The sequence below is a fragment of the Vulpes lagopus genome, chromosome 5 (genome assembly GCF_018345385.1).
Source record: "Vulpes lagopus strain Blue_001 chromosome 5, ASM1834538v1, whole genome shotgun sequence".
NCBI classification, from domain to species: Eukaryota; Metazoa; Chordata; class Mammalia; order Carnivora; family Canidae; genus Vulpes; species Vulpes lagopus.
This window is the reverse complement of record NC_054828.1, coordinates 75,658,119-75,683,900: the sequence shown is the minus strand read 5'-3', so window position 1 is coordinate 75,683,900 and position 25,782 is coordinate 75,658,119. Positions and strand designations below refer to the sequence as shown.

The window sequence follows — 25,782 nt, the reverse complement described above, 5'->3', positions numbered from 1 at the left end:
CCCCAAGATCACGCCCTGAGCCCAAGGCAGACGCTAAACCACTGAGCCACCCAAGTGCCCCTCCTCACCCTCTTTAAAGTGTGCCCAAACCTCACCTGCTCAGTGAGGTCGGTGTGAGAACCACCCCTCTCCTCTAATTGGCTCTCTCAATTCCTCCCCTCCCCTCCCACCTCCGAACTTTTCCCTTCCGAGGTAGCTCTTATCACCTCCTAACCTACTGTGTAATTCCCTGAGTTATTGTGTTTAAAGAGAATCATCCCCTCCCCCCATCAGACCATCAGCTCTGCTATGGAGGGGATTTTTGTTTTACTCACTGATGTGTCCGAAATACCTCCTACGGTGGGAGCTCAGAAAATGCTTGTGAAGTGACCTCCAAACATTGCCCACGAAGTCAGAGCCAGGCCTCGACATTCAGAGAAATGACCCAATTCACCCACAGCCCTTGGCCCTGGGTTTCTCAGAGACTCATTCTCCCTTGCACACACAAGCAGCTGAAAGAGAAAGATTCTGTGCCTCCTAATTCCAGTCACTGAGATTGATTGATAACAGTCCCCTCGGGCCCCATACAGCTGTCTGCCTGCCCTCCTGTTCACAATAGGATCTGCCGGGTTCTCCCTAAAGAGGCTTGCTGCTTAGTGAGTCTATACCCCTACATGGAAACATCCAGAGCCATGGAAAGTTCCTGGGCCTCAGAGCTGTACCACAACCTCAGGATGTCATTTCCACCCTGAATTGGTTTCCCCACCTGTAAAATGAGGGATGGAGGCCCACAATTTCTTCTGGTCTTTTCCAGTTCTGACATTTTCCCTGTGGGAGGGGAGCATGTATGATCTTAATCAAGTCAACCCATGATCCTGGGGCACAGGACACAGACAGATTCAGAGGGGGGAGGAGATCACAGTGAACATAACTAACAACTGGACAGGGATTCACAGCATTGCATGGGTTAGATCAATAGTCACCATCATTATTATCAATAGCCAACACCACCTTTTCACAAAAGAGGAAAGGAGGTCATTATCATCTCTCTTCCATAGATAAGAAAACCAAGACACAGAGAGACTGAGCAAACCGCTTACAAATAGAAACTGAAAGGGCCCCACCCAGAGCCAGGCCTTCCCACTGAAAATCCAATGGTCTCCTCACACATAACTGTTTCACTGCTTCCAAAACATACCTTGAATAGAATGCCACTGTTAGATTATCCAAAACATCAATGCTCTAATAATCCATACTACAGAACAGAAAAGTGGTATTTGCATTCAAATGTGGTTAGACCCCGTACTCTAGAGCTTTATTTACATCAAACAATAGAGCCACCACAAGAGGACTTCCTACTGAAAGACCGACTCTAGAGTCTGAAAAACCGACTCTAATTGCTGCTTCAAACACCTCTCAATAACAGATGAGTCTAAGATGATCCTCTCTCTCATTTTTTTCTTTTTCTTTCTTTTCTTTCTTTCTTTCTTTCTTTCTTTCTTTCTTTCTTTCTTTCTTTCTTTCTTCTTTCTTTCTTTCTTTCTTTCTTTCTTTCTTTCTTTCTTCTTTCTCTTTCCTTTCTTTTTAATTATTTATTCATGAGAGACATAAAGAGAGAGGCAGAGACATAGGCAGAAGGAAAAGCAGGCTTCCTGCAGGGAACCCAATGTGGGACTTGATCCAAGGACCCGGGGAATCACACCTGAGCCAAAGGCAGACACTCAACAACTGAGCCACCCAGCTTCCCCTCCCATCTCTTTCAAAATGTTCCTCGAAGGTAAGGGATTGAGTGTGTTTTCAAAGACTACAAACAGAAAAACTGACAACAAAAATAATTCAATCAAGTGGGCACTATTAGCAGAGTGTCTTCAACATCAACAGAATAAATAAGCAAAGAAAGCTAGATTTGTCCAAACCTGAGAGACTATAGTTGGTTCAGAGATGTGATGACATTCTTTATTTTTCCAGACTCAATCACATCCTCTATGACCATCTCTCACAAAATGATGTCAGGAGGTGGGGCTGCTCTATCACAAGCCAAGTTAGCTTGGAAAGCCCTAAATGAGAGAAAGTCATTTGAAAAGAAGTCTGTAGTTTCTGGAATATCTCAGAGAAAGCACAAGCTCCAGGAATCAACATTTACCAAATGCTTTCAAAAGAAACACTGGGTTTTCTTCCCTCTCTCCTCTGACTTCTTGCCTCACTGATACTGGAGAACAGCCTTGGCCAGTTGTTTTTAAATGAGGGATTCTCTAGAAGGCTCTGTCTCAGTTAGAGTAGTCCTTCAAATTTGAAGTCTGAAAGAAATCAGAATTCTAAAGTAAGTAAGATAGTGAACATTATAATACAATTGGAGTTGGAGACTCATACAACTTTGGTACCATCACCCTTCCAACAACCACCATCAAAATGTAATATTTCCATGACACCAGAAAAGACAGGAAATGAAGGTTGAGAAGAGGCAAGCACTCAGATTATTTTTTTCCGGTTTACTCTCAAAGTTGCCTTCCACTTAGTAATCATATATTATAGATTTCCTAAAACAATCCCAGTTCCAACTATTTTTGCTCCCTTATTTCCATACATAAACTTATATAATAAGTTTGGGGTTTGGAAAATGTGGTCAAAACAATCATTTTTCATATCAATGTAATGGTCAGTCCCATACAATGGGAAGAGGATGGGCCTCGGGGAGGCAGAGAACATACATTCATGCCCTCAGAGCTAGCTTCCCAAACATCATTCCTCATTAGGCCACACACAGGCATTTCATCCCGGAGCTTCTTGGTGATGTAAACCTCATGCCCCCATTTTGCAGTTGGAGGCATAAGAGTCTAAAACTGTTAGCTGACCCTGCGTAATCAATCTCCCTGACTCTGCAGCTTCTCAAAAGTATTTGTAATTATGAGTAAAACAAGGTGGGAAATATTCTATTGACAAATGGCACCAGAATTCTTCGGAGTATTAAGACTCCTTTCAAAGGAAGAAACTTTGAGACACAAGAACAAACCCCGAGTAGAGGATGATAGATCAATCTTTGTAAAGGACTTAACTGCTCTTTTTGGGGGGAGGGGGCGCTTTGGCACAGTCTGGGAGCAGGGGGATGCACATAAGTGACCTCTTACTGTCCCTACCTAGGGATTCTCTAAGCTGACAATACTGGGAAAATTGCCCCAGCCTCAGGCCCTCTGGAGAGAAGCCAAAGGTTTTCTGCAGTAGAGGGCCAGTCTGCTGCTAAAAGACAGTTTTGGAAGCTACAGAAGCCCATCTAAGCTTTCCCACATCAGCTTTTCCCCACCCTCCTCCCCTCTGTGCCCAACACAGCTCTCCCATTCTCTCTCTCCTATTGTTTTCCAAACATCCCTCCCTTCATAAAAGCTGTCTGGCTGGGAGCTTAAAATATTGCTGGACAGTAAAACCTACCCATCAGTGCCAATCCAGTCATATCTGCTCAGTCATGCAGCACAGTAGGGGCGGGATAGAGAAGTGGGAGGTGGGCTTTTAGGTGCCAAAGGAAAGAGGCCAAAGTTGCCATTTTGCTGCTGAGCGCCAAGAGAGAAAGAGAGCGCATATTTCTCCGGAGGACCCTACTCCTACTGGCAAGTTTTCCTTGGGTTATATTGGTCTGTAGCCTTCCCCCCTGCAACCCCAGCTTCTTTTCCAGCCTAATCTAAGGGCCATATCTGGGCTTCTATAAAAGGAAAAATGTTGTCACTGAAGTTCAGTCTTGGGTTGGACAGGCTGGACTTAGAGTCCAGTTCTGAAAACTCTCTTGGAATTGACCTAAGAGTTGGCAGAGCTTTGGGAGGGAAAGGAATGTAGCAATGGGGAAAGGGGAAGGGAGGTAGATGCCCAAAATTTAACCACAATTTGACTTTTTTTTAAGATTTTCTCATTTTTCAGAATGAATTAACATGCATCCAGGAATCCTGAGGGACACAGAACAAGTATTTCGTATTTATGAGTTTTGCACTTTTTTCACTTGACCTCTGTGATAGGAGTAATAGTAAAAACTACCGAGGGCTGTGGGTGTAGAAGGCTTCATGCTCCGCATTTTCAATGTTGGAGCATTTAATGCCACACAAGAACTGGTCTAGCTGAAGACCATAAACGTCTTCCTGGGAGCAGGCTCTGTCGGACCTCTTGGAGAGCCGCTCTTTAAAGTGGCTGCTCTAGAGACATGAATGGAAGTACATTTACACTCTCTTACCAGCCGGAGTGGTAAGTGGCCATCTATTCCTTCAGAGAGCTGGTTAACAAGGACGTAAGTGTGTCATTCTGCCTCTTTGAAGGCAAGAGAAGACTATACTTTACTGGAAATTGCCCTGGGCTTGAAAAACTGGAAGACCCAGGCTTACATCCCTGTTCTGCCCCCAGCTGATGAGCCCCTTTGGCAGAATTATTTAACTTCCCAATCTGCCTTCCTGTTAATGGAGGCTGAATGTGCCTGGTTCACGTGTTCTCAGTCATTCTCTAGACCTGTCAGTTCTGGTCCAAGATGAACCTTTCAGCAGCCTGTAATAATAATGTAGTAAACTATGTAGTCAATTTTTCACCAATTTAAATATGTTTGATTTAAAGGACTTTTATTCTGAAAATATGGCTTTTCTACTTTTGTAGTATGAAAATTCCCCATTTACAAAACGATGGTGAATACAGACTATAGTCATAATTAGTGATTTATTTTTTTAAAGATTTTAATATTTACTGAGAGAGAGAGAGAGAGAGCACAGGGAAGGGGAGCAGTGGGAGAGGGAGAAGCAGACACCCCACCAAGTGGGAAGCCTGATACAGGGCTCCATCCCAGGACCCTGAGATCATGACCTGAGCTGAAGGCAGATGCTTAACCAACTGAGACACCTAAGCACCCCCATAATTAGTGATTTAATAAGTTTCTTATTTTTATGTCCTTGCTTGGCAAATTAAGAGTTGGTAGCCCTATGTTGGTCACCCTACTCTGTTGTTCTTATACTAGTCTGTGAAGTCCAATTCTGAGAACCACTGGCTTAGTTCACATGGTCGTTATGAGGACTAAAACAAGAAATGGAAGAGTTATAAATAGACAAGGGGTACTCAAGTACAAGGTATCATTTTAATCATTACTTAAAACTGTAATCCTCTGGTGGGATATCCTGGCGGATACCCTGAGGGTGGAGGCTTGACCTCCACTGGTTTATTTTATATCTATAAACAGATCTATAAAAGATACGTTCCTCTTTGAAGAAAAGAGAAATATTCTTCCTTTGGTTTGGATTACTCCCTGCTCCAGTGGAATGAATAGCTTGTTTGTATATACTCTGATCTAACTTGCTTTAAGCATAATTTTCATTGGTAGAAGTCAGGGACCCAAGGCACTTACCCTTAGCACCTCTAAAGCTTCTCTTAAAAGCATAGTTTGCCAGTTTCAACAGCAAGGAACTGGAAAGATTTTGTCCTAAGTTATTTTCTCTCCTTCTATTATTATGAAAAACTTTGTGACTAGACATTAAAACACACACATGCACACACACACACATATACACGCTCAATCCTGGTATTGCAGGGTGGGGTGTAGAAGAACACAGCTGTGTTTGGCTTTAGTTTGGAAATTACTGATGGGGTGGTCAGGAGGCTCTTCATATTCCATGAATATACGCCATGACATTACCTATCAAGAATCATTGACCTTCCCTGTTTGTTTATACAAAACAGTCCCTTAAAACAGCTAGTTTCGGATCAATTTACTATCCTTTTTTTTTTTTTTTTTTTTTTTTTTTTTTGGCATTTAGCATTTCTTTGCAAGTTCTCAGTCTCCCCACTGCTAACTCCAGCAAAGAAGGCTGCAGTTCCCTAGACTTTAAGTAGTACTGGTACTACATGTGTGCTACATGGTACTACATGAGATTGAGAATTTCAGATTTCAAACTATTAATGTTGGTCCCATGCACTGGTATTTATGAAGCACCCACTCTGTGAAGGTCTTTGTTTTGTGTCATTATGGTTCACAGAAGATGAAGACAAAATGATCCCTGCCCTCCTAGAGCTTTTGATTCTCAAAGGCAGAAAGAAACAAGACTGATAGACATACAGTCCTGAGAGTGTGTGCTTACCCCACACATTCATTAGGTACATAAGTGAAATACACACAGAAACCCCAAAGGACTAATACAGTACAATACAAAGACCATGTCAAAACTGAGTTGATGTATCAATGAGGATAAGACATTAGCAACGCTAAATTCAGAGTATGTTAAAGCCAGACTTGATCTTATAGGAATAAGTTATACAAATTGTTGTTTTCACATGAATGTTAGTTTGAACCATGTGATAAGAAACTTGGGTTTTCCTGGCTCTGCCACCAAAAGAATTTATGCCTTGGCTGTTTACCTGATTTACCTGTTTACCTGATTCCATCTGCCAGAAAGCAATGGAAATGGCTGCCTCTCATTACAGAGCAAGCACTAGATTTAAATGCACTTGGAGGAGTGTTAATAGTAGAAGTGTAACTAGATGCATGTGACTGGGATTCTGAACAGCTGGTTCTGAGTAGAGGACCCTCTCCCACTCTCAGTCCCCCATTCCCAGAGAGCTACAGATGCTCTTGCCTGCCCAGGAGGAGAGAAGCTGCTGTTGGATGCCCTACCTCATTGGGAGTTTCTAGGGCTCCAAGAGGAGCAACACCCTCTGCTCTTCAACTGAAAGCAGACAGCAGTCGTGCATACCCTGAGAGCACAGGTCAGGCATTGCTCATGCCTGCAATCACTGTCTGCCACCAAATACTGTCTGGCCAGGCTCCAAATGACAGGTTGAAAGGTGGCTTTAAGGTGCCATTTTGTTTATCCTTTCCTAGCAATGAAAATCACACCTAATTTAAGATACCACTTATCATCACCCATTCAACTGTCTAACAAATTTCACTCTCATTTAAAAGTGGGCTTTGTCTCTGTGAGCTTCCCATCCCAAACGGTGGGACATGACTGAGAGAAGCCCAGAGTAGCATCTCCAGCATGAACTCTTGCCCTGGTCTAAGAGCTGTGATGAGGAAACACTGTAATTCTAGAAATGTTCAGGCTGGAAGAGCATCTGCTACAGGCTGAGGTGGAAGGGGTTGGTTTTTTTTTATTTTATTTTTTAAAGTATATATATTTATTTAAGTAACCTTTACACCCAGCATGGGTCTTGAGCCCACAACCCCAAGATCAAGAGTCCCATCCATGCTCCTTGGACTGAGCCAGCCAGGTGCCCCAAGGTGGAAGTTCTGATCATAATCCTTCATAGATTAGCACATAATTGCACTGGGTGAATGTCCCAGTTTGCACACATCACCCCTGTCAGTTCAATCCCATGTGCATTAGTCATTGTTGTTGCTAGGGGCGTTATATGCTGTCATGTTTAACGGTATTTTTTTTCCTGACAAATTTTTAGCTCTATTAAAATATCCTCATGTTACAGATCCGAAAACCTTTTCATTCTGTGGGACACTAAAAACGTCTCAGTGGACCTTCCTCACCCTATAACATGATTCCTCCCTGAAGCACTCTCCCCATTCTTTTGGATTTTTATATTATTATTATTATAAAAGAATATTGCTGTCAGTTTGTGAAGCTGTTAAGAATGGTTTCCAGATGTCAACCTAGAGAAGAAAAAACATAAATTAAGAGTCCAGGAGTTGCAGAATTGTGTAGTTCTGATCGAAAGCAATGTATCTCCAGAGTGTAGTGGAAAGAACAGACTTTGGGACCAGGCAGACAAAACTGCTGCTATTTAACCATCTGATCTTAGTTTGTTTAACCTTTCTGAACTTCAGCTTTCTCATGTGTTCAAATCAAATTGGTTAAACATGTTTTGAGCTTTCACTCAGCTCTGGGCTCTGTGAGAGGCACTGAGTATGCAGCAGTAAATAAAATAGGCACAGTCCATCGCCTTACGAAGATTATAGCCTCGCAGTATCAGATTAAATAAAATAATGTAATGTCAGAAGGCTGTCAAATAGTAGATGTTGAAAAAATATTTCTTTCCTCCACTTCCCTCCAAACACAGGATCATTATACATTACCACACAGTCAAAAGTAAGATGGCTACAGACAATTTCACACATCCTAGAATTTTGGTGGGGGCCCAAACACCCATGGTATAGGGTATTCTTTCCTCAGTGTGCTTCTTGAAGCTTAGTTTAGCTTGTGGTCTTGATTTAAATCCATGTAAGCATAGGTTTCTATTTACGGTCAACAGTGAACTCTTACTGGGGTGGAATTCAAGGAATTATATCTATATTGCCTCATTTATCCTTTCAGACCACTACTTGCACAGTGTCCAAGAACAGGTATTAGCGTTAAACCCACTTTGCATGTGAGGAAGCTAGTGGAAGCAGATTCTTGGGGCGTTCTTGACTCCTCATCCCAGCCTACACAGAGGAAGCATCCACAGGAGCTGTTTCGGTGCTCCAGCACATTCTGGCAGCTCAGAAAGGAGAGGGACCCCGAGTGTTAGCAAAGAGGGGCCACTGGGGATGGCACCGTGGCCGCTCAGCTCTTGCCTTCTCCCTCCTCCAGGTGGGTGAGAAATGGGTGACTGGAGCTTCCTGGGGAACATCTTGGAGGAGGTGAATGAACACTCCACAGTCATCGGCAGGGTCTGGCTCACGGTACTGTTCATCTTCCGGATCCTCATCCTGGGCACGGCCGCCGAGTTCGTGTGGGGGGATGAGCAGTCCGACTTCGTGTGCAACACCCAGCAGCCCGGCTGCGAAAACGTGTGCTACGACGAGGCCTTCCCCATCTCGCACATCCGCCTCTGGGTGCTGCAGATCATCTTCGTGTCCACGCCATCGCTGGTGTACGTGGGCCACGCGGTGCACCATGTCCGCATGGAGGAGAAGCGCAAGGAGCGCGAGGCCGAGGAGCTGTGCCAGCAGGCGGCGGGCGACGGCGGCGACAGGGTGCCGCTGGCCGCCGACCAGGGCAGCATCAAGAAGGGCAGCAACAGCAGCAAAGGCACCAAGAAGTTCCGCCTGGAGGGCACCCTGCTGAGGACCTACATCTGCCACATCATCTTCAAGACCCTCTTCGAGGTGGGCTTCATCGTGGGCCACTACTTCCTGTACGGTTTCCGGATCCTGCCCCTCTATCGCTGCAGCAGGTGGCCCTGCCCCAACGTGGTGGACTGCTTCGTGTCACGGCCCACAGAGAAAACCATCTTCATCCTGTTCATGCTGTCGGTGGCCTCCGTGTCCCTCTTCCTCAACATCCTGGAGATGAGTCACCTGGGCCTCAAGAGGATCCGGTCTGCCTTCAAGAGGCCGGTGGAGCAGCCGCTGGGGGAGATCCCTGAGAAGTCCCTCCACTCCATCGCTGTCTCCTCCATCCAGAAAGCCAAGGGCTACCAGCTGCTGGAGGAAGAGAAAATTGTGTCCCACTATTTCCCTTTGACCGAGGTCGGGATGGTGGAGACCAGCCCACTTTCTGCTAAGCCTTTCAGTCAGTTCGAGGAGAAGATGGGCACCGGGCCCCTAGGGGACCTGTCCCGAGCTTACCAAGAGACACTGCCTTCCTATGCTCAGGTGGGAGCCCAGGAGGGGGAGGGCGAGGAGCAGCCCGTGGAGGAGGGGGCGGAACCAGAGGTGGGGGACAAGAGGCAGGAAGCTGAGACAGTGAGCACAGAGGGGCAGGAGACCATGGCTGTGCTGGAGGGGGAGAAAGCCGAGACTCCCGAGGTGGAGAAGGAGGGCGAGAAGGAAGAGCTGCAGGCTGAGAAGGTTTCAAAGCAAGGGCTGCCCGCAGAGAAGTCACCTTCACTGTGTCCAGACCTGACCAGGGATGACACCAGACCCCTGAGCAGGCTGAGCAAAGCCAGCAGCCGGGCGAGGTCAGACGATCTAACGGTATGAAGTGGTGTCAAAGAAAGAAAGAAAAGAGGACACCTGAGCTAACATAGGGCAAGATGAAACCTAAAGACACCACCATGATTTGAGTCTTCTGTCCCTCCCTTCACACCCGCCCCTGGTTGGACAGGCGCTGCAGGGGCACAGTACTTGCTGTGCAACTAGGAAACCACATTTCCCATATAAAAGGATGACCAAGATAAACCCATTGTGCCATCAAAGTTCCCAGTCTGGAATGACTGCCCTGCCCCTCTACCCCAACTACAATGGGGAGCTCTGCTTTCATCCCCATTTCTCCATAGAAATCCCTCCAATCAGAACTGTGGTTGCCTCATAGCTTGTTGCCAGTCATGACTCAAGCTCACTAGCTCAGCCAGATTTTTATCACCCCAGCACTTCCCTAGCAGACACCACATGATCACATATCAGAGGGGCCCAAACTCAGATGCCTATGGGATGCAGGCAGCTGCTTTAACCTGATGGGGTGGACCTGTTCTAATGCCACGGGACGTCTAGGGTTGTGAAGATTGGGGGGCTCTGCTACTCAGTACCAGGCACTGATTACTAGGCAGTGTTACCTGACTGTCTGATTTTCCCAGAGAAGCCAGAAGTCCAAACTTTTCAGTGAAATTTTTAATATTGCCAACTAATTTTTAAATATGCCGTGTGGGCCATACAAAATGTGTACAAACCAAATTTAACCTATGAGGCACCAATCTGCAAGATCAGCCTATACTGGTGAGCCCAGCTTTCCTATGGAATTATCCATATTATTTATGGCTCCCAAATCTCATCTCAGCATTTTGGAGTGTTTGGTTAAAATCATCAGTCCAAGGGATACCCAATATTCTCACTGGCCTTTCTTTTGGGTCACTGTAACCCCTGGGTTCTGATTCAGTTTTATCCCTTGAATTGGTGGGGATTCTGCCTTGGGTACCATAAAAGAAAGAGAGCAAGACTCTCACCCTTTCCCTGAACTGAAAGAGCATTGTGAGTCTGGTCACAGTTTTCTTCCCTGAAATAAGAAGATCCTCTTCTTCCCTCTCCTCTTCCAATATCAGCGGTCAGCCTGAAATCCACACCTCCTTTCATCAGGGGATGGGAGCAAGCCAGTCTGAGCCAGCAGATAACCTGCCCACTGGCCTGTCTTGAGGAGAGTCAGCTCTCAGGCCTTACCTAGACACAAGATATGTACAAAAAGGACCATCACAGTGATACTCGGGAGAGCATCTTACAAAGTGGGAGCTCCAACAGTCAGAATCCCAAAGTCTAGTCCCAGACCAGGCCTCATCCTGGAAGGGACATAGAGACTAAAGGTAACAAGGGGGATCTCGAAGTTCTCCTACCCCTTACCCTCACAACCAGCCTTCCTCGATCATAGAGCCCAGTCCAGGGAAATCCTCAAGTATAAGTACATATTTCACACAGGGAGCAATTTTTACCTGGAGCCAAACAGTTCCCAGAGCTGTGGGACAAAGTGATAACCAAGATGGTTTCTATAAACCAGAGCTATGCTTCATGGGCTGCAGTGCCAAGGCTAAGGAAGGAGGGATAGAAACCAAAATAACATGGCAGAGATCTGGACAGAGGACCACCAGGGAACCCAAAAGAAGTACCCAGAAAACTGCCTTCATTCTATCTTTCCCCCAGCCAATACTATCCCAAAGTATATGCAGATCCCTTGTGCTACCCTCTGGTAATCCCCTTCCTTTTTTGATAATCATTCTAGATATGCTTTTCCAGAGCAAAGCCTCCCCCAAAACTATTCCTCTCCAAGTGACAATATTCCCATTCCTTAGTGCCGCATTCCAAAACAAAGTGGTCTAGAAATTAAATTCATCCTAAGGTATGATTGTTTGATAACTACTCTGGAAATTTTACATTTTAAAAGACAGCCTAAAATGTATTTTACCTAGGTTAATCCAAAGTGACAAACTTGCAATGAAAGAACATATCAGGCAGGGGGTAGTTGAAGAGAAGAGATACATTTTATCTCAAAGAATGTGACTTTCTTTCTGGCCACGGCTTGAATCTGCCCCTTGCCATCAACATTATTCCATCCAGACCTTCCGGATGATGAGACAAGTAGCACGGTCACAGGCCTCAGAGACTGTGTCACTGTACTCACCCCAAAGGCCACACTATTGTTCCTACAGTTTTACTCCCGAAGACTCATTTTTAAGAAGATATAAACTCAGAACCTGAGAATAACTTGATTATCACCAGAATGGAGTGTCCTGTCTCAACTAGGACCTAATCCGAAAGAGAAAAGGAAAGGAGAAGTGCACCCTGCTCTAAGTGAAAGCTGCTTGGTGCTGTTTGGAAAGGGTTGCAGAGGCATGGGTGAAGGCTGCTGGTCTCCTTGTCTGGGCTGGAACAGAAGCCTGTGAGTGAGTGTATCTCCTTGGATGAAGCAGCATCCTGCCTCACTGTCTGTACCCACCCCCCACCATGGAAGTTGCCATTTTTCCTATCAGTCTTCCCAATAAAAGAGGAAGACTATTTGGGGAGAAATTGACCCAGGCATCAAGAGACCAGGATTTTTTTTTTCTATTTCTGCCATTTAGTAGCTGTGTTACTGTCATCCCTCTCTGTATCTTGGTTTTCTGTCTACAAACTCAAGATGGTATTCATGACCAACCTACCTCCAGGGATATCATAAGGATTAATGAGTTGGCTGCCAAGTCTAGAGGTTGCTGAGTGTTGCCACTCCTTGAAAGATTCCTCTAGCAGCAGGGAGACCAGGAAGAAAGGGAGGTGGGTGGTTTCCATCCCACCCTCTCAACCTGCCTTGAAGTTACCTAGTGAGAGTTTCTCAATATGGAATAGACACTCTAGAGATCAGTTTTCTCAGAGAAGCAAAATCTGGACCCCATGTGTTTAGTAGGAACCTGAGGCTCTGTGATCTTGAGAAATGACTGGAGGATAGATTGGTGATTACTCTCATCCTCTGGAAAATGTCCCAGGTTCCAGTCACAGGCAGCTGTGGGTCTGTGAGTGCCCTTACCTATACAGCTGGATTTCTCAGTGTCTGTTTTGAGGCAAATAATTGTGACTGACTCAGGATTAAAAATCCCACCCTGGGCTCCATTAGATCCAGCTTTAAATCCTACTCCTGGTCCTTCCCTTGTTAGACTAAAACCCTTAGGGCACGTAGACCTGTTGATAAAAAGAAGCAATGGACAGCTGGATATCCAAAGTATAGCTCATTCCAGAGAAAAAGAGCCAGTCACTTACTAGCAGCTATAACACCTCCATCAGGGGAGGTCTGTGACCAGGAGGGACAGAGTTACTTGCAGTTCAGTTAGAAACTTCAAACCTGGCTCTGTAATCCCCAGGCCTAGTATTTGGGGCATTAAAAAAAAAAAATGCCTATCTGCTTTTCACCATGACTTCATCACTTGCCATACAAGTGACACATCCAACACAAAATATATAAATACTCCTAAAGGTCAGTGTGACCTGGGGATAAGATTTCCCACAAAGAAACAATGAAGTTCAACTCAGAAGTTTGGCTGCCCCTTGTGATTCTCAGGACCCCAAGATGTCACTTACCTGCTCCCAATGATAATCTTCCCTAGGTTAATTGGGGGTAGCAAACGTTGCCCCTCATTCACAAGATGGAACAAGTGGATGGATATCCAGGAAACACAATGAGCATACTAGAAGAAAAAAGGGGGTGTTTTTAAAAACTCATTAATTTGGAAATAAAAGGAAAGGGAGGAAGGCCTTATCCAAATTTGTAAGAAGTCCTTACTGTTAAACGTATACTGAAGCAATGACAGTCACCACTTTCAAATACTGCACAGATTGTTGACTAAGATCTTGACAAAAAGTGAGCTAATAAGTAAAGTGAAGGAAGCAAATGAGGGGGGATATGGTCAATATTTCTGTAGTCCTGAATTCCTAAGAATTACACTATGAAAACAGAACATTTTTAATCATGCAAGAATTCATTGCTCGAGGTGGTGCTATAGATAGTCAGCCTCCTAGGGCTCCTGTGTGGAGATACACCAGCCCCTGAGACCCTCTCTGACTCATGGCAGAAGTGACCCCCTGGCTATTGAAAGAACTATTTGCAGGAACTCCTTGGTTTAGCCATGTGGAAGACCTGGGGCAAGGCTAGTGTGGACAGTTGTTCTTCATGAGTTCCTGAGGAGGGTCATCAGGTCATGGTCAGGGTGAAAAGGCAGCATACCTCCCCAGGAGATCCCATCCCACTCCACATATTTCCTCCTCTCTCCTTCCCCAGATCCAAATTATCCCCCTATGTATACTGTGTGCAATTGACCACACAACCCAAGTTAGCAAAGTTTAAACAAAAAAGATTTGCCGGGTTAGATGGAAAACTCCTCCACACGTAAATGCAATCTGTAAAACAAAGTAAATGTGTGCCTAGAAGTGATACTGAATAGTCAGGGAGGCTTTCCATTCTTGTAATTATCATATTTTAACAAAACGTGTAACTGGGAAGGAAGGAGGAAAAGGAAACAAAACTCTAGGTTCTGCAGTTAGAGAAGATGAAAGGAAGATGTTTATGAAAGACAAGTCACTCTCCACTGCCCTAGACACTGCAGCTCCCAAAGTTGGCCACCAATGTAGCAGTGGGATATACCATAAGCTCCAGTCCCACTTTCTTCCAGAAGTTCTTGCTCCAGGGTGGATAAAGAGAATTCTGGAAGAATACGTGAAGTTTCCTGGAGGGAAAACTTGATGGCTTTATTGCCTTTTTCTGCAAAATTTTCCATCTATGAAAGGATTAGTAAAGACTCAGCTAAGAAACACATTCATAACAAACTTCCTAGGGAAGTCCATGGCAAGGGAAAGAGGCATTATTGGGATTGTGTCCTGAATTCTCCAACCCTCTGCATCGTTATGTTAGAGCTAATAGTCACATGTTAGACTGTTACAAAACAAATAAAACTAACTTGACTTTTCACCATCTTTGTTTTTTTTCTTTTGACTTGTCAACCAAGCTAGACTGTGAAGAGACTGTTCCCCTTTCTAGTTATTCTTCCTTTGGAATTAAAGGATTGGGGAAAAAGAAGACTGAGGACTGGGGAGGGGGCAGTGGTATTCTGATAAACATTCCACAACCTGCTCTCTGAAGAGTAAAGAGGTCCTGGTGTATAGTGTTTGCCACTTTCCTTGGTGTAAATGTTCCTACCATTGACCACTAATTTCAGGCTCCCAACATAATGTCACTGAACAGACAGCTGAGGAGAGATGTAAAGTAACACAACCTTATAAAATATTTCCATCTTACCATAGCTACAAATAACCCATTAGGATAGATAACAGTAAAATAATTAAGAAGCGATGAGCTTTGAGTATTTATTACCCTGTGTTTTATATTTAAGTTTATCTGTTTGTTAATAATGACTGTACTTAACTATTGGCTCACAAAATCCCAGGAAATTTAGCAAATGATTCTTATGGGCCAGTATAAGTCAGTTCAAGCTCACCACTGGGTAGAATGGAGGAGACTCTGATTCAGAAAGAACATGAAAACTCTCCTTATCAATTAGATTTTGATCACTTCATTCCCTCTCTTTCTCTACACAAAAATCAGGAAAAATAAAAAAGTATACTTGTTTGGCCTTATGGGAAGAGGCAGAAGAATAGGGTTTGTTCTCTTCCATGTCTCTGACAACTATAGGAAGAGTTGAAATTATTTATTACAGGTCAAAATAGATAACTCAAAATAAAATTGGCCCAAAAATTCTTCCTGGGATTTACCATGTCACTTCTCTGCTTAACATCCTTCAATAGTTCTTCATTATATACCCAATAAATTCAAAATTCCTCAACACAGCTTCCAAAGCTTTTATAACTGACTTCAACCCACCTAGATAGTACATCTGTTTTAAACTGTTCTCCAATCTGTTCTCCCTTCTCTGATAATAACATCTTGATTTTATCTGGGGGGAAATACACTTCCTCAGTTAGAGACAGGCTTGGTAGAACTCTAAGTAATGTTTATCCACTTCTTCTGGTGAAGGGTCAGGTCTTTTTTACCCAAAGGGGCCAATCATACCCTCTCTCCCTGGAATGCAGATCTTGAGTGAAGTAACAGAGAGACTGCAACTTGAATGGAATTCATTCATCTTGACAGAATCCCCTTGAACAGACCCACAATGAGTTCCTGCTTACTTAGATTTCTGGGCCATGCCTGACTTCTCCTTTTTCCAGATCCAGGACACTAGCCTCCCTTCAGTTTGCTGAATGATCCCAGAGTCTTGTTTGTTTGTTTTATTTAGCTTAGCCAAAATTATTTCTATTGTTTGCAAGGCCTTGATTGCCATACCAGCTTTGTAGCCTCATCTCTCACATCCACCCACATGCATCTGTGCTCCCAACCTTCTGGGACCATTGGCCTGTCCTTAGTATAGACAGGCCTGGCTCATGGTGATGAATGAATTCCATGATGTTTCAGGACTCTGCCCTGGCCTGCCTTTTTCTCCATGGTCAGCTCCTTCTTACTCTTCAATATTCAGCTCAGTTTTCTCCTTCTTTATGAAATTCCATGAACTTCTCACACTACAGTTAGCTGCTCCCTCCTTTGTGATCCCTCAATATTTATGTACACTTCTACCATAGAGTTTATCAAATTGTTTTATCTCCTTTTCTCTCATCTGGCTGCAAGCAATCTTAGGATAGAGGTTTAATCCTATGTAACTGAATATTCTTTCCTTAGCAGAGCACCTGGAACATAGTAATGTTTGGTGAATGCATGAATGAGGACTGAGTCATCTCCCATGCAGGAAGGAAATAATTGGCCAAGTGCTCCCCATTACCAAATGGGATGTACTGTAGGCTGGCACTACACAGGAATATATCTGAGGAAGCGATTCCCTAAAGTCCCAGGGGTTCCAGGCTTGAAAGCAAGCAGGCTTGCTTTGTCATAAATAAAGGAAGGAGGGGAAGAGATTTTTATCTGAATTGCTGGATGTCATCATCCAGAACAAACTTGGAAGTCATATGCTGAAGACAGCAGTCAGAGTCTTTGAATGATTGTAGATCAGAGGACCTTCCCATCCCTACCAATTTCTAATTGGAGTTTTGAATTTCTAATTAAATTAAAAATAAACTTTATTGTGTTAGTCCTCTGAGCCCTCAAGATTTATCTGTTATAGGATCTAGCAAATACCTTATCTATTTAAAGAAACTGAGATTAGATGTGGTTTTAACAACAACCTAAAATTTACTGTTGCTTTGACTTACCAGTTGAACAGTGAATGGTGAAGAAATGAAAATCAAAGGTACAAGGTTAGAGCTCCAGGCTATGCCATGTAAATATTTAGTAAAAATGTCACCTGTGATGATTGATGTATTAGCTATTTATTGTTGAGTAACAAATCACTCCAGAAATTAATGGCTTAAAACAACAATCAGCTTTTATCATCACTCACAGTTTCTATGGGTCAGGAATTCTGGAGCAGCTTGAGGTCTCTCAATAAGGTTGTAGTCAGATATTGACAAGGGCCTGCACCTGGGGTGATAGGATCGACTCACTCACATGGGTACATGACTAGCAAGTTAGTGCTGGCAGGTCGGTTGCCCTTGGGTCTGTTTGAGGGTCTCGTGAGCTGGTGGCTGCTTTCCCCTACAGCAATTGATCCAAGAGATCAAGGAAAAGTTTCCATGTCTTTTAAGATCTAACCTTAGAAGGCACATACCAGTAATTACTTCCATCATATTCTATTGGCCACTTTCCCTCAGACCGTCCAACTCCCATGGAAAGAATGAACTATCAAGGAGCAGGATTTGAGGTAAAGACATCAAATATTACTCCTTTTTCTTTGTTTTAATGATTTCATTGTACATATGTGTTTTAATCTGCTTCAAATGCTCTTGGAAGTAGGCAGGATTTGAATAATGCTAATCCAAATTGCTATGCAGTTGCCACCATGAGGGGAGCTTTTAGCTAAGAATAGTGTGCGGTCATGACTCTTTTGGCCAGAACAGAGTTTTGAGAGGCTTTCCCCACCTCTAGCTTGTTTTCTCTAACACTCAGCTTTCCTGAAAACTGGTCAGTTTTTCTAATTCATTCAGGTTTTCCAGGTATATTTTTATATTTTTCTCACTTGCTACAGTTATCATCTCTACAGGTGGCTGGGACTATAGATTGAAGAAAGAACAAGGCACCTCCAGAATTGAGTTAGACTAAAAAACCAACAGAAAGTGGATGAGATCAAACAAATGTAAGTGAGTTGAACCACTTACAAATCACTCCAGAAATTAATGGAACAAATATAATGTAACCTCAAAATCCTCAATCGTGTCTTTAAGCCAGACACAATGACAAGAGATGTTCTTATAGCATTATAACAAATATGAATATCTGTAATGTCTCTCAGATCAGAACTTCAACTTTCCTCAACTTCTTTTTTCACTATTGTATCAGACTGAGGCCATAATTTATAGGACAACTCTGCATTATTCTTGAATTGCATACTAATTGTCTTCCCTTTAAATGTTTTTTAGATCCTCATTTATCCAGTAGTCTTTCTAAAAACCCTGTTGAGCTAATTACTGTGTCTAATTAGGTTCCACACATATCCTGGGACAGATGAGACTCTCATCTTTACATATGAGTAAGAGACAAGGAAAATAACAACAAAGAGACAGCTAACAACCTAGAGAAAACAGAGAATACCAAAAGTAAAAGAGTAGCATAATTTCAAAAGATATTTACTTAAAAAATAAACGTAGGCTGTTTTGTGCACTCAAAAAATTTTAAAAAAACATGGACTCTGTAAAGCAAGAAATGAAACAGAAGATAATAAGATAGTAGACTGAGTTGGAAAAGGATTGGCAGGGTTAGTAAGCAAAGCCACAGCAGAATTTAAGAATAAAGAGCAGAATTAGTAACACATAAACCCAAATCAGTACTGTAAAAAATTGACATCAGTAATTTTCCAGAATGCCAAGAGGAGGAACAAAAGGATGAAAATTATCACGGAGGAGATAACAGACACGGAGAGAAGGCTATAGAAATCCAACACATAAATATGGACCCTCCTGAGGTCAAGGGAACCATAACCATCAAAGATATAATGAGAGAAAGCTTCCTTAGAAAGTCTGATAAAAGACCCGAAATCACAAATTGGAAGGAATTCATCATGTCCCAGGGGAAAAAAATCTAGACAAATTTTGATTTGCAAGTATAAAGACATAATCCTACCAAAGTCAGAATTATAAGAAAACAACCCCTGCTATTGTTTGTGTGCTGCTGATGACCAGCTCTGTTTTCACATTCTTGTCTGTTGTGAAGGTAGGGTATGATCCCGCCCTGTTCATAGAGGTGAGGGTTTCTGTGAAGAAAATGGATATTTTGATGTCAAATCCTGAAAAGAGAAAGATTCTAGGGTAATAAAAGAGGACTTGGAAATAGGAAGAAGAGGGAGCTTTCTCTGTCTGAGCTTCATTCACCTAGGCCTGGAATCCAAGGAGTGACAATGTGCTCAATATGCTTCTAAAAGAAACAGAACAATCTTGTCTACCATATAGAGAGGCAAGTCCAGGACTAAGGGAGTTAATGACTTACTGTATGCCAAGATCTAAGAATAATATCTGGCACATAGTAAGCACTTGGTAAATATTAGCTATTATCACCATCATAAATATTATTCTATGTGATAAAATAACTGCCATAGTCTTGCAACATATGACTAGCAAAGTTTTACTGTTAAATGCTATACCTTAGACTTTGCTGGGTTACAGAGATTTAAGGGAAGGGTTTGTGCACTTGGTCTCAAGGAATTGAGAGGAGGGATCTCTTTCCTTTTAGAGGCCATTGTTGGTCATGGGAGTTTGTAATAGCTCTGATACAAAAGAAGAGCTAAGGTGAAGACAAAAAAGCAAGACTGGCTCTCAGTTTCAGCCATCCCTCCCTGTGTTTTGAAAGGTGAGTCAGTTGGACATAAATCTAGTGTAAAGGGGGATCCCTGGGTGGCGCAGCGGTTTGGCGCCGGCCTTTGGCCCAGGGATGATCCTGGAGACTCCGGATCGAATCCCACATCAGGTTCCCGGTGCATGGAGCCTGCCTTCTCCCTCTGCCTGTGTCTCTGCCTCTCTCTCTCTCTCTCTCTCTCTCTCTCTCTCTCTGTGACTATCATAAAATAAATAAAAAATAAAATAAAATAAAAATTACAAAAAATCTAGTGTAAAGGTTTCTAGGCACATTCTGCAACCAAAAGCAAGGGGTAGTAGTTCTTTGGGTCACCGTGGCCTGGCCTTGACCTGGAGACAGGTGTTACAGTAGGGAAAATCCTGAATGGTGCCATTCAAAGCTTTGCACAGAGCTGGGGCCAGTGGGACTGCATACCTTTTCTCTGCTATGCCAAGTTCACTGAGACCCTGATCCCCACCATGCATCCCAGTAAGCCACCAAGGTAAACTGCCTCGATATGCTCTCCCAGAATTCTGCACTATCACACAGCCTTGAATCTCAGTTAGATGAGATTCTAATTCATTATGTGTAGGTGAATGCCTATGCAGTAGCACCTGTGTGAGCATCTACCTGCATCCCTGATAGATGTAGCCAGGGACACAAAGTTCTCTGGTTTGACGCTCCCATAGTAGGGCTACCTCCATGGCTTCCTAGCCTTCTATCTAAACATCTGACAGATAGTTTGGGCAGCTTAGTATGGCAATTCAATTCTAAGAAAGAGAGACACCTTCCCTCGTGTGTAATACATTTGTAAGTCTCAAATTACTCAGATTGCAGTAGTCTAAACACTCCGGCCCTCAGTGCCAGTGTACTCAAGTCTATGCTTCCCGGTACCGGCTGCAGCTGCTCCCACGCTGGGTCATTGCTCTCCGCTAGTGCTATGAGACTATAGGAACTACATGACTAGCTAGAGCCCTAGAGCAAAAGGGTAAGCCTCACAGCAGTGCATTAAGCCTTCATGCAATGAGTATCCTCCGATGCATGAAGTAGTGATTCAGTCTTTATTTGTGCAACTCCAAGGGAGGGGGAACTATTTCCTAAAATAATTCATCTTCAGACCCTTAAAGAATTATCACCTTGTTTTAAATTAAAGCTAGCTCCATTTAACATTCAGTCCTGTCTTACATATACCTCCAGGGGCCATATCAATTCTACCCATTCTTTCAAAGACAACTACCATGTTCCTGAGTCTCCTTACTTCAGGTCCTTCCATCGGTCCTCATCTGGTGGCTCAACTCTGAGCATGCTCCAGTACATCTCTGTGCCTCTTAAGTGTAGTACGAAGAGTGCAGTAGTCCGAGTGTGGGCTGATGGGTACCAACTACAATGAGATTTATAACTCTTGTTATAGATGGTGTGCTTTTTTTGGTTATGATATCAGAAATTTACTTGGTTAGCTAAATTTGCTAAAAATATCATCTGCCTTTCCACTCTTCCTCACCTATAATTAAGCAGTTGTTTGTGTGTCGCCAGGTAGAAGTCCTAACATTCAAAGCACAATGCCTTAATTACGGTTTAGCTCACTATAATAATCACTAACTTCATCTTACTAGGCATGATCACCACACAATGGAATTACCACTTTAGATGTTAGCTCAGGCTCCACCACCTTCGGCCCCAGAAATGAAAAGCTACCGGGCATTACATCAGCTCGGGGACTTTCGGACCAGCGAGTTGCAGCCCGCGCGTTTTAGCCAGGCCGCCCTTCGTTAAGCCCCGCCTCCAGGACGACCTTCCTTGGCCCCGCCCCGAAGCCCAGCCCGCGGGAGCCTCGCGTCCGCCCCGCCCACTCCTAGCCCGGGGCGGGAAGTGCCAGATAGAGCCGCCGATTGGCTAACTGGGGCGCCGCTTGATGGCGTCGGGCTGGCCCGCCGCAGTCCCCGCGGTGGCCCGGGGGCGAAGGCCTCCGTCGTGAGAGGGCCTGCGACCCCAGCTTGCTGTGGCTACGGGGGGCGGAAACTGGAGGCACAAGCCTTCCCTACACTTCGCCATGAGTTTCCTGATCGACTCCAGCATCATGATCACCTCTCAGGTGAGCTACTGCCTCCCTCCCCAGAACCCCTCAGCCCCTCTTCCGTGAATTGTCTTCTCGGGGTTTCGGAGATGCCGGCTGACCCAGGGTCTGTCTCGCCCTTCTCGTCCGCCGCCTAGGCCTGCCTGTGCCTCATCGGTTTCCAGAGCGCGGGGAGAGTGTGGGACCTGCCCTCCTAGCGGCCGGCCGCGCCCTCACCCCGCCTCTAGCTCCCCGCTCTCTCGTCCACTTTGGGGACAGTCATGGCGCCTCGGTGCTCAGAGCCGCTGCCTGGAAAAGAGAGCGGTCCCCGAAGCGCCCCCGAGCTTGTGGACCGCGCCGCTGACCCGGGAAGAGTGGTTCCGGGCGCGGGGTACGCAGCACGCCAATCGGAGCTGGCTCCCGGGACACGTGGGCACCTTACTGGTTACTTGGCGGATTCTCAGTCCAGATTGGCAGGACTTTGCTGTGGTCAGCTCAGAGATCTTTAAAGTACTGTAAGGTTTGGTTTGTGCACCAACACCGCATCCTTTCGTCCTTTTTCTGCTGCCCATGCTCTTCGGATCTTTTTCTTGACCCTCCTTTCTTACCCAGTGGGCACCTTCATTCATTCCTGCAGTCAGCCGACTTTTATCCACCATCGTATAAAAACTCTTGTGGGTACAAACCCAAATAAACACTAACTGCTTGTTCCATAGAAGCTTTGTTCAGGAAGCCTCTTGCTTTTTTAAAAATTTAAGTTCAATGAATTTACGTATAGTGTATTATTAGTTTCAGAGGTAAGAGTTAAGTGTTTTATCAGTTGCATATAACATCCAGTGCTCATTATATCACGTGCCCTCCTTAATGCCCGTCACCCAGTACCCCATCCCTCCCATCTCCCCTCCAGTAACCCTCAGTTTGTTTCCTATGGTTAATAGTCCCTTAAGATTTGTCTCCATCTCTGATTTCCTCTTATTTTTCCCTTCCTTTCCCTATGATCCTCTGTTTTCTTAAATTCCACATATGCGTGAAATCATGTGTCTTTCTCTGTTTGACTTATTTTGCTTAACATTATACACTCTAGTTCCATCCACGTCATTGCAAATAGTAAGTATTCGTTTTTTATGGCTGAGTAATATTCCAGTGTGTGTGTGTGTGTGTGTGTGTGTATCACATCTTTATCCATTCATCTGTTGTTGGACATCTGGGCTCTTTCCATAGTTTGGGTATTGTGAACATTGCTGCTATAAACATTGGAGTACAGGTGCCCCTTCAAATCACTATATTTGTATCCTGTGGATAAATCCCTAGTAGTGCTATTGCTGGGTCATAGTGTAGAAGTCTCTTGCTTTTACCGGTGTTCATTGTTGAGCTACTCTGGGTTTTTTTTTTTTTTTCTTCACAGCTTTTACTGTAGCACTAATACTTATGTAATTATGAATTTATTTTTTTATGTCCTGTTTTATCCAAGCCTTAATTCTGCCACCCCCCCTTAAGTACAAGTACTAAACACAATTATTTGCTGGCCAACTGTTAATATTTGTAGAAGCTCAGATTATCTAATCATTGATTTTTTTTTCCCCACTCAGCCAGTAGTTGAGTATATTTTCTTGCTCTTTTTTTTTCAAGCAGCAAATGACAGAAACAGTTCATCTTGAACTGTTCAAATGAAACTAAATCTTTGACCCAGTTTTCATATTCCTTCATCCAAATGCTTCTGTCTTTGGAACAAAGCACTGTCCGTGTCTCTTGAAAAACTTTAATTACGGCATTTTTTAGAAAGTATGAAACAAGGAACACTCTAATAAGATAACTTTTAAATTTTACCCTTAATATAGTTTTCAGAATTGTTTTTATTGGCTCATAATATTCAAATGTATTAACACACAAAAATCTGGATTCATAATTCTCTTGCTTTTCTAACTTTTCTTAGTCTTTTCTAATTTTTTCAAGGCTAATTGCCCTTTCTGACAATTCAGGTTTGTTTTTAGCCCAACTACCACCTCAAGAAAAATGACAATATTTCAATAGTTTTATTTTTTCACTCAATTTTTTTTAAGATTTTATTTATTTATTCATGAGAGAGAGAGGCAGAGACACAGGCAGAGGGAGAAGCAGGCTCCATGCAGGAAGCCTGATGTGGGACTCGATCCCAGGACTCCAGGATCACGCCCTGGGCTGAAGGCAGGTGCTAAACCGCTAAGCCACCCAGGGATCCCCTTCACTCAATTTTTAACAAGAATGTGAATGAGGAGATTGGCATTGCATTATAGCCTCTAAGATTTTTTAACATGGATATAATTGATAAGTTGATGCAAAAAAACAAGTGGCTTTCTGATTTTTTTTACATTACTTTAACTTTCATATGTGCTTTTACACACAATATTAATTTTTTTTAATTTTATTTATTTATTCATGAAAGACACAGAGAGAGAGAGAGAGAGAGAGAGGCAAAGACAGGCAAGGGAGAAGCAGGCTCCATGCAGGGAGCCTGATGTGGGACTCGGTCCCGGGACTCAGGATCATACCCTGGGCCGAAGACAGGTGCTAAACCACTGAGCCACCCAGGGATTTCCCAAATATTTAATACTCTTTATAAATGAGGAATTAAGACCCAAAGAATCATTTGTGTTGACTATTCTCTGCCCATATATTTGTGTAGCTACTTCATCATTATTTTGGTATCAGTAAAAATGTCAGTTTAGAGAGGTTTGTCCTGACCTCCTACCCCCAACACAGTAGCACCTTTTCCAGCCACCTTCAATCTCATTTTCTTGTTTTATTTTTTTAGCCTCTATCACTATTATTTATGTCTGTTTGATGTAAACTGCATGTGGTCCAGATTATTCTCTTTCTTGTTCTCTGCTGTATTCCCCAGCATCTAAATCAGCTGCTGAGGGGATCCTTGGGTGGCTCAGTGGTTTAGCGCCTGCCTTCGGCCCGGGGCATGATCCAGGAGTCCCGGAATCGAGGCCACATCAGGCTCCCTGCATGGAACCTGCTTCTCCCTCTGCCTGTGTCTTTGCCTCTCTCTCTGTGTGTCTCTCATGAATAAATAAATAAAATCTTTAAAAACAAAGCAGCTGCTGATATGCAGAGGCCCAGTAAATATTAGATAAATAGTTACATTAGAAACCCCTCTTCCTCATTTTTCCTACTTTGTGTGAACTCAAAGATTTATTTTATTTATTTTTATTTTTTTAAATTTTTATGTATTTATGATGGTCACACACACACACACACAGAGAGAGAGAGAGAGAGAGAGGCAGAGACACAGGCAGAGGGAGAAGCAGGCTCCAATGCACCTGGAGCCCGACGTGGGATTCGATCCCAGGTCTCCAGGATCACGCCCTGGGCCAAAGGCAGGCGCCAAACCGCTGCGCCACCCAGGGATCCCTCAAAGATTTATTTTAAATGAAGTCTGTGGGGCGCCTGCCTGGCTTCATCATAAAGCATGTGACTCTTGATCTCAGAGTTGTCAGTTTGAGCCCCACATTGCGTGTGGAGATTACTTAAATAAAACCTTATTTAAAAAAAAAAAAAGATTTTGTTGATTTGACAGAGCAAGAGAGCACAAGCAGGGGGAGCAGGAGAGGGAGCCCAATGCAGGGTTTGATCCCAGGACCCTAGGATCATGACTTGAGCCTAAGGCAGTTCCTTAACTGATTGAGCCACCCAGGCACCCATTAAATAAAACTTTAAAAAATAAAATAAAATAAATAAGTAAATAAAATAAGACTGAGGACACCTGGCTGACTTAGTCAGTAGGGCATGCATCTGCTGATCTCAGGGTCATGAGTTTGAGCTCTATGCTAGACATAGAGCCTACTTAAAGAAATAAAATTAATTAAATAAATAACTATTTCAGACTTCATTTATTTTTCTTGAAACAATCAGGTGTTTGTTCCATTCCCCTCATAATTTCTCTGAATCTTTATCACTGTGCTCAAAGCCCCCTTTTCCATCCTCATCTCTTGAACTCCTAGCAGATGACCT

The 25,782-nt window shown here is 43.6% G+C and overlaps 2 protein-coding genes across 5 annotated transcripts in view; both read left to right on the top strand.

Annotated features, from left to right (window-relative positions):
* The window catches only part of GJA8 (gap junction protein alpha 8), a 68,422-nt gene extending 58,207 nt beyond the window's left edge, over positions 1-10,215 (top strand). For both annotated transcript variants that reach the window (XM_041754319.1, XM_041754320.1), the window contains one exon: positions 8,511-10,215. In XM_041754319.1, the coding sequence (XP_041610253.1) occupies positions 8,522-9,844 (1,323 nt within the window). In that variant the 5' untranslated portion in view covers positions 8,511-8,521 and the 3' untranslated portion in view covers positions 9,845-10,215. The remainder of the gene's footprint in view (positions 1-8,510) is intronic.
* Positions 10,216-21,602: 11,387 nt separating this feature from the next.
* GPR89A (G protein-coupled receptor 89A) overlaps positions 21,603-25,782 on the top strand; it is a 61,996-nt gene continuing 57,816 nt past the window's right edge. For 2 of the 3 annotated variants that reach the window (XM_041754458.1, XM_041754456.1), the window contains exon 1: positions 21,603-21,825. Coding sequence is in view for 2 of the 3 variants with exons in the window: in XM_041754456.1 (XP_041610390.1) it covers positions 21,784-21,825 (42 nt within the window). In the remaining variant the exon portion in view is untranslated. The remainder of the gene's footprint in view (positions 21,826-25,782) is intronic. The other variant, XM_041754457.1, reaches the window with a different exon arrangement.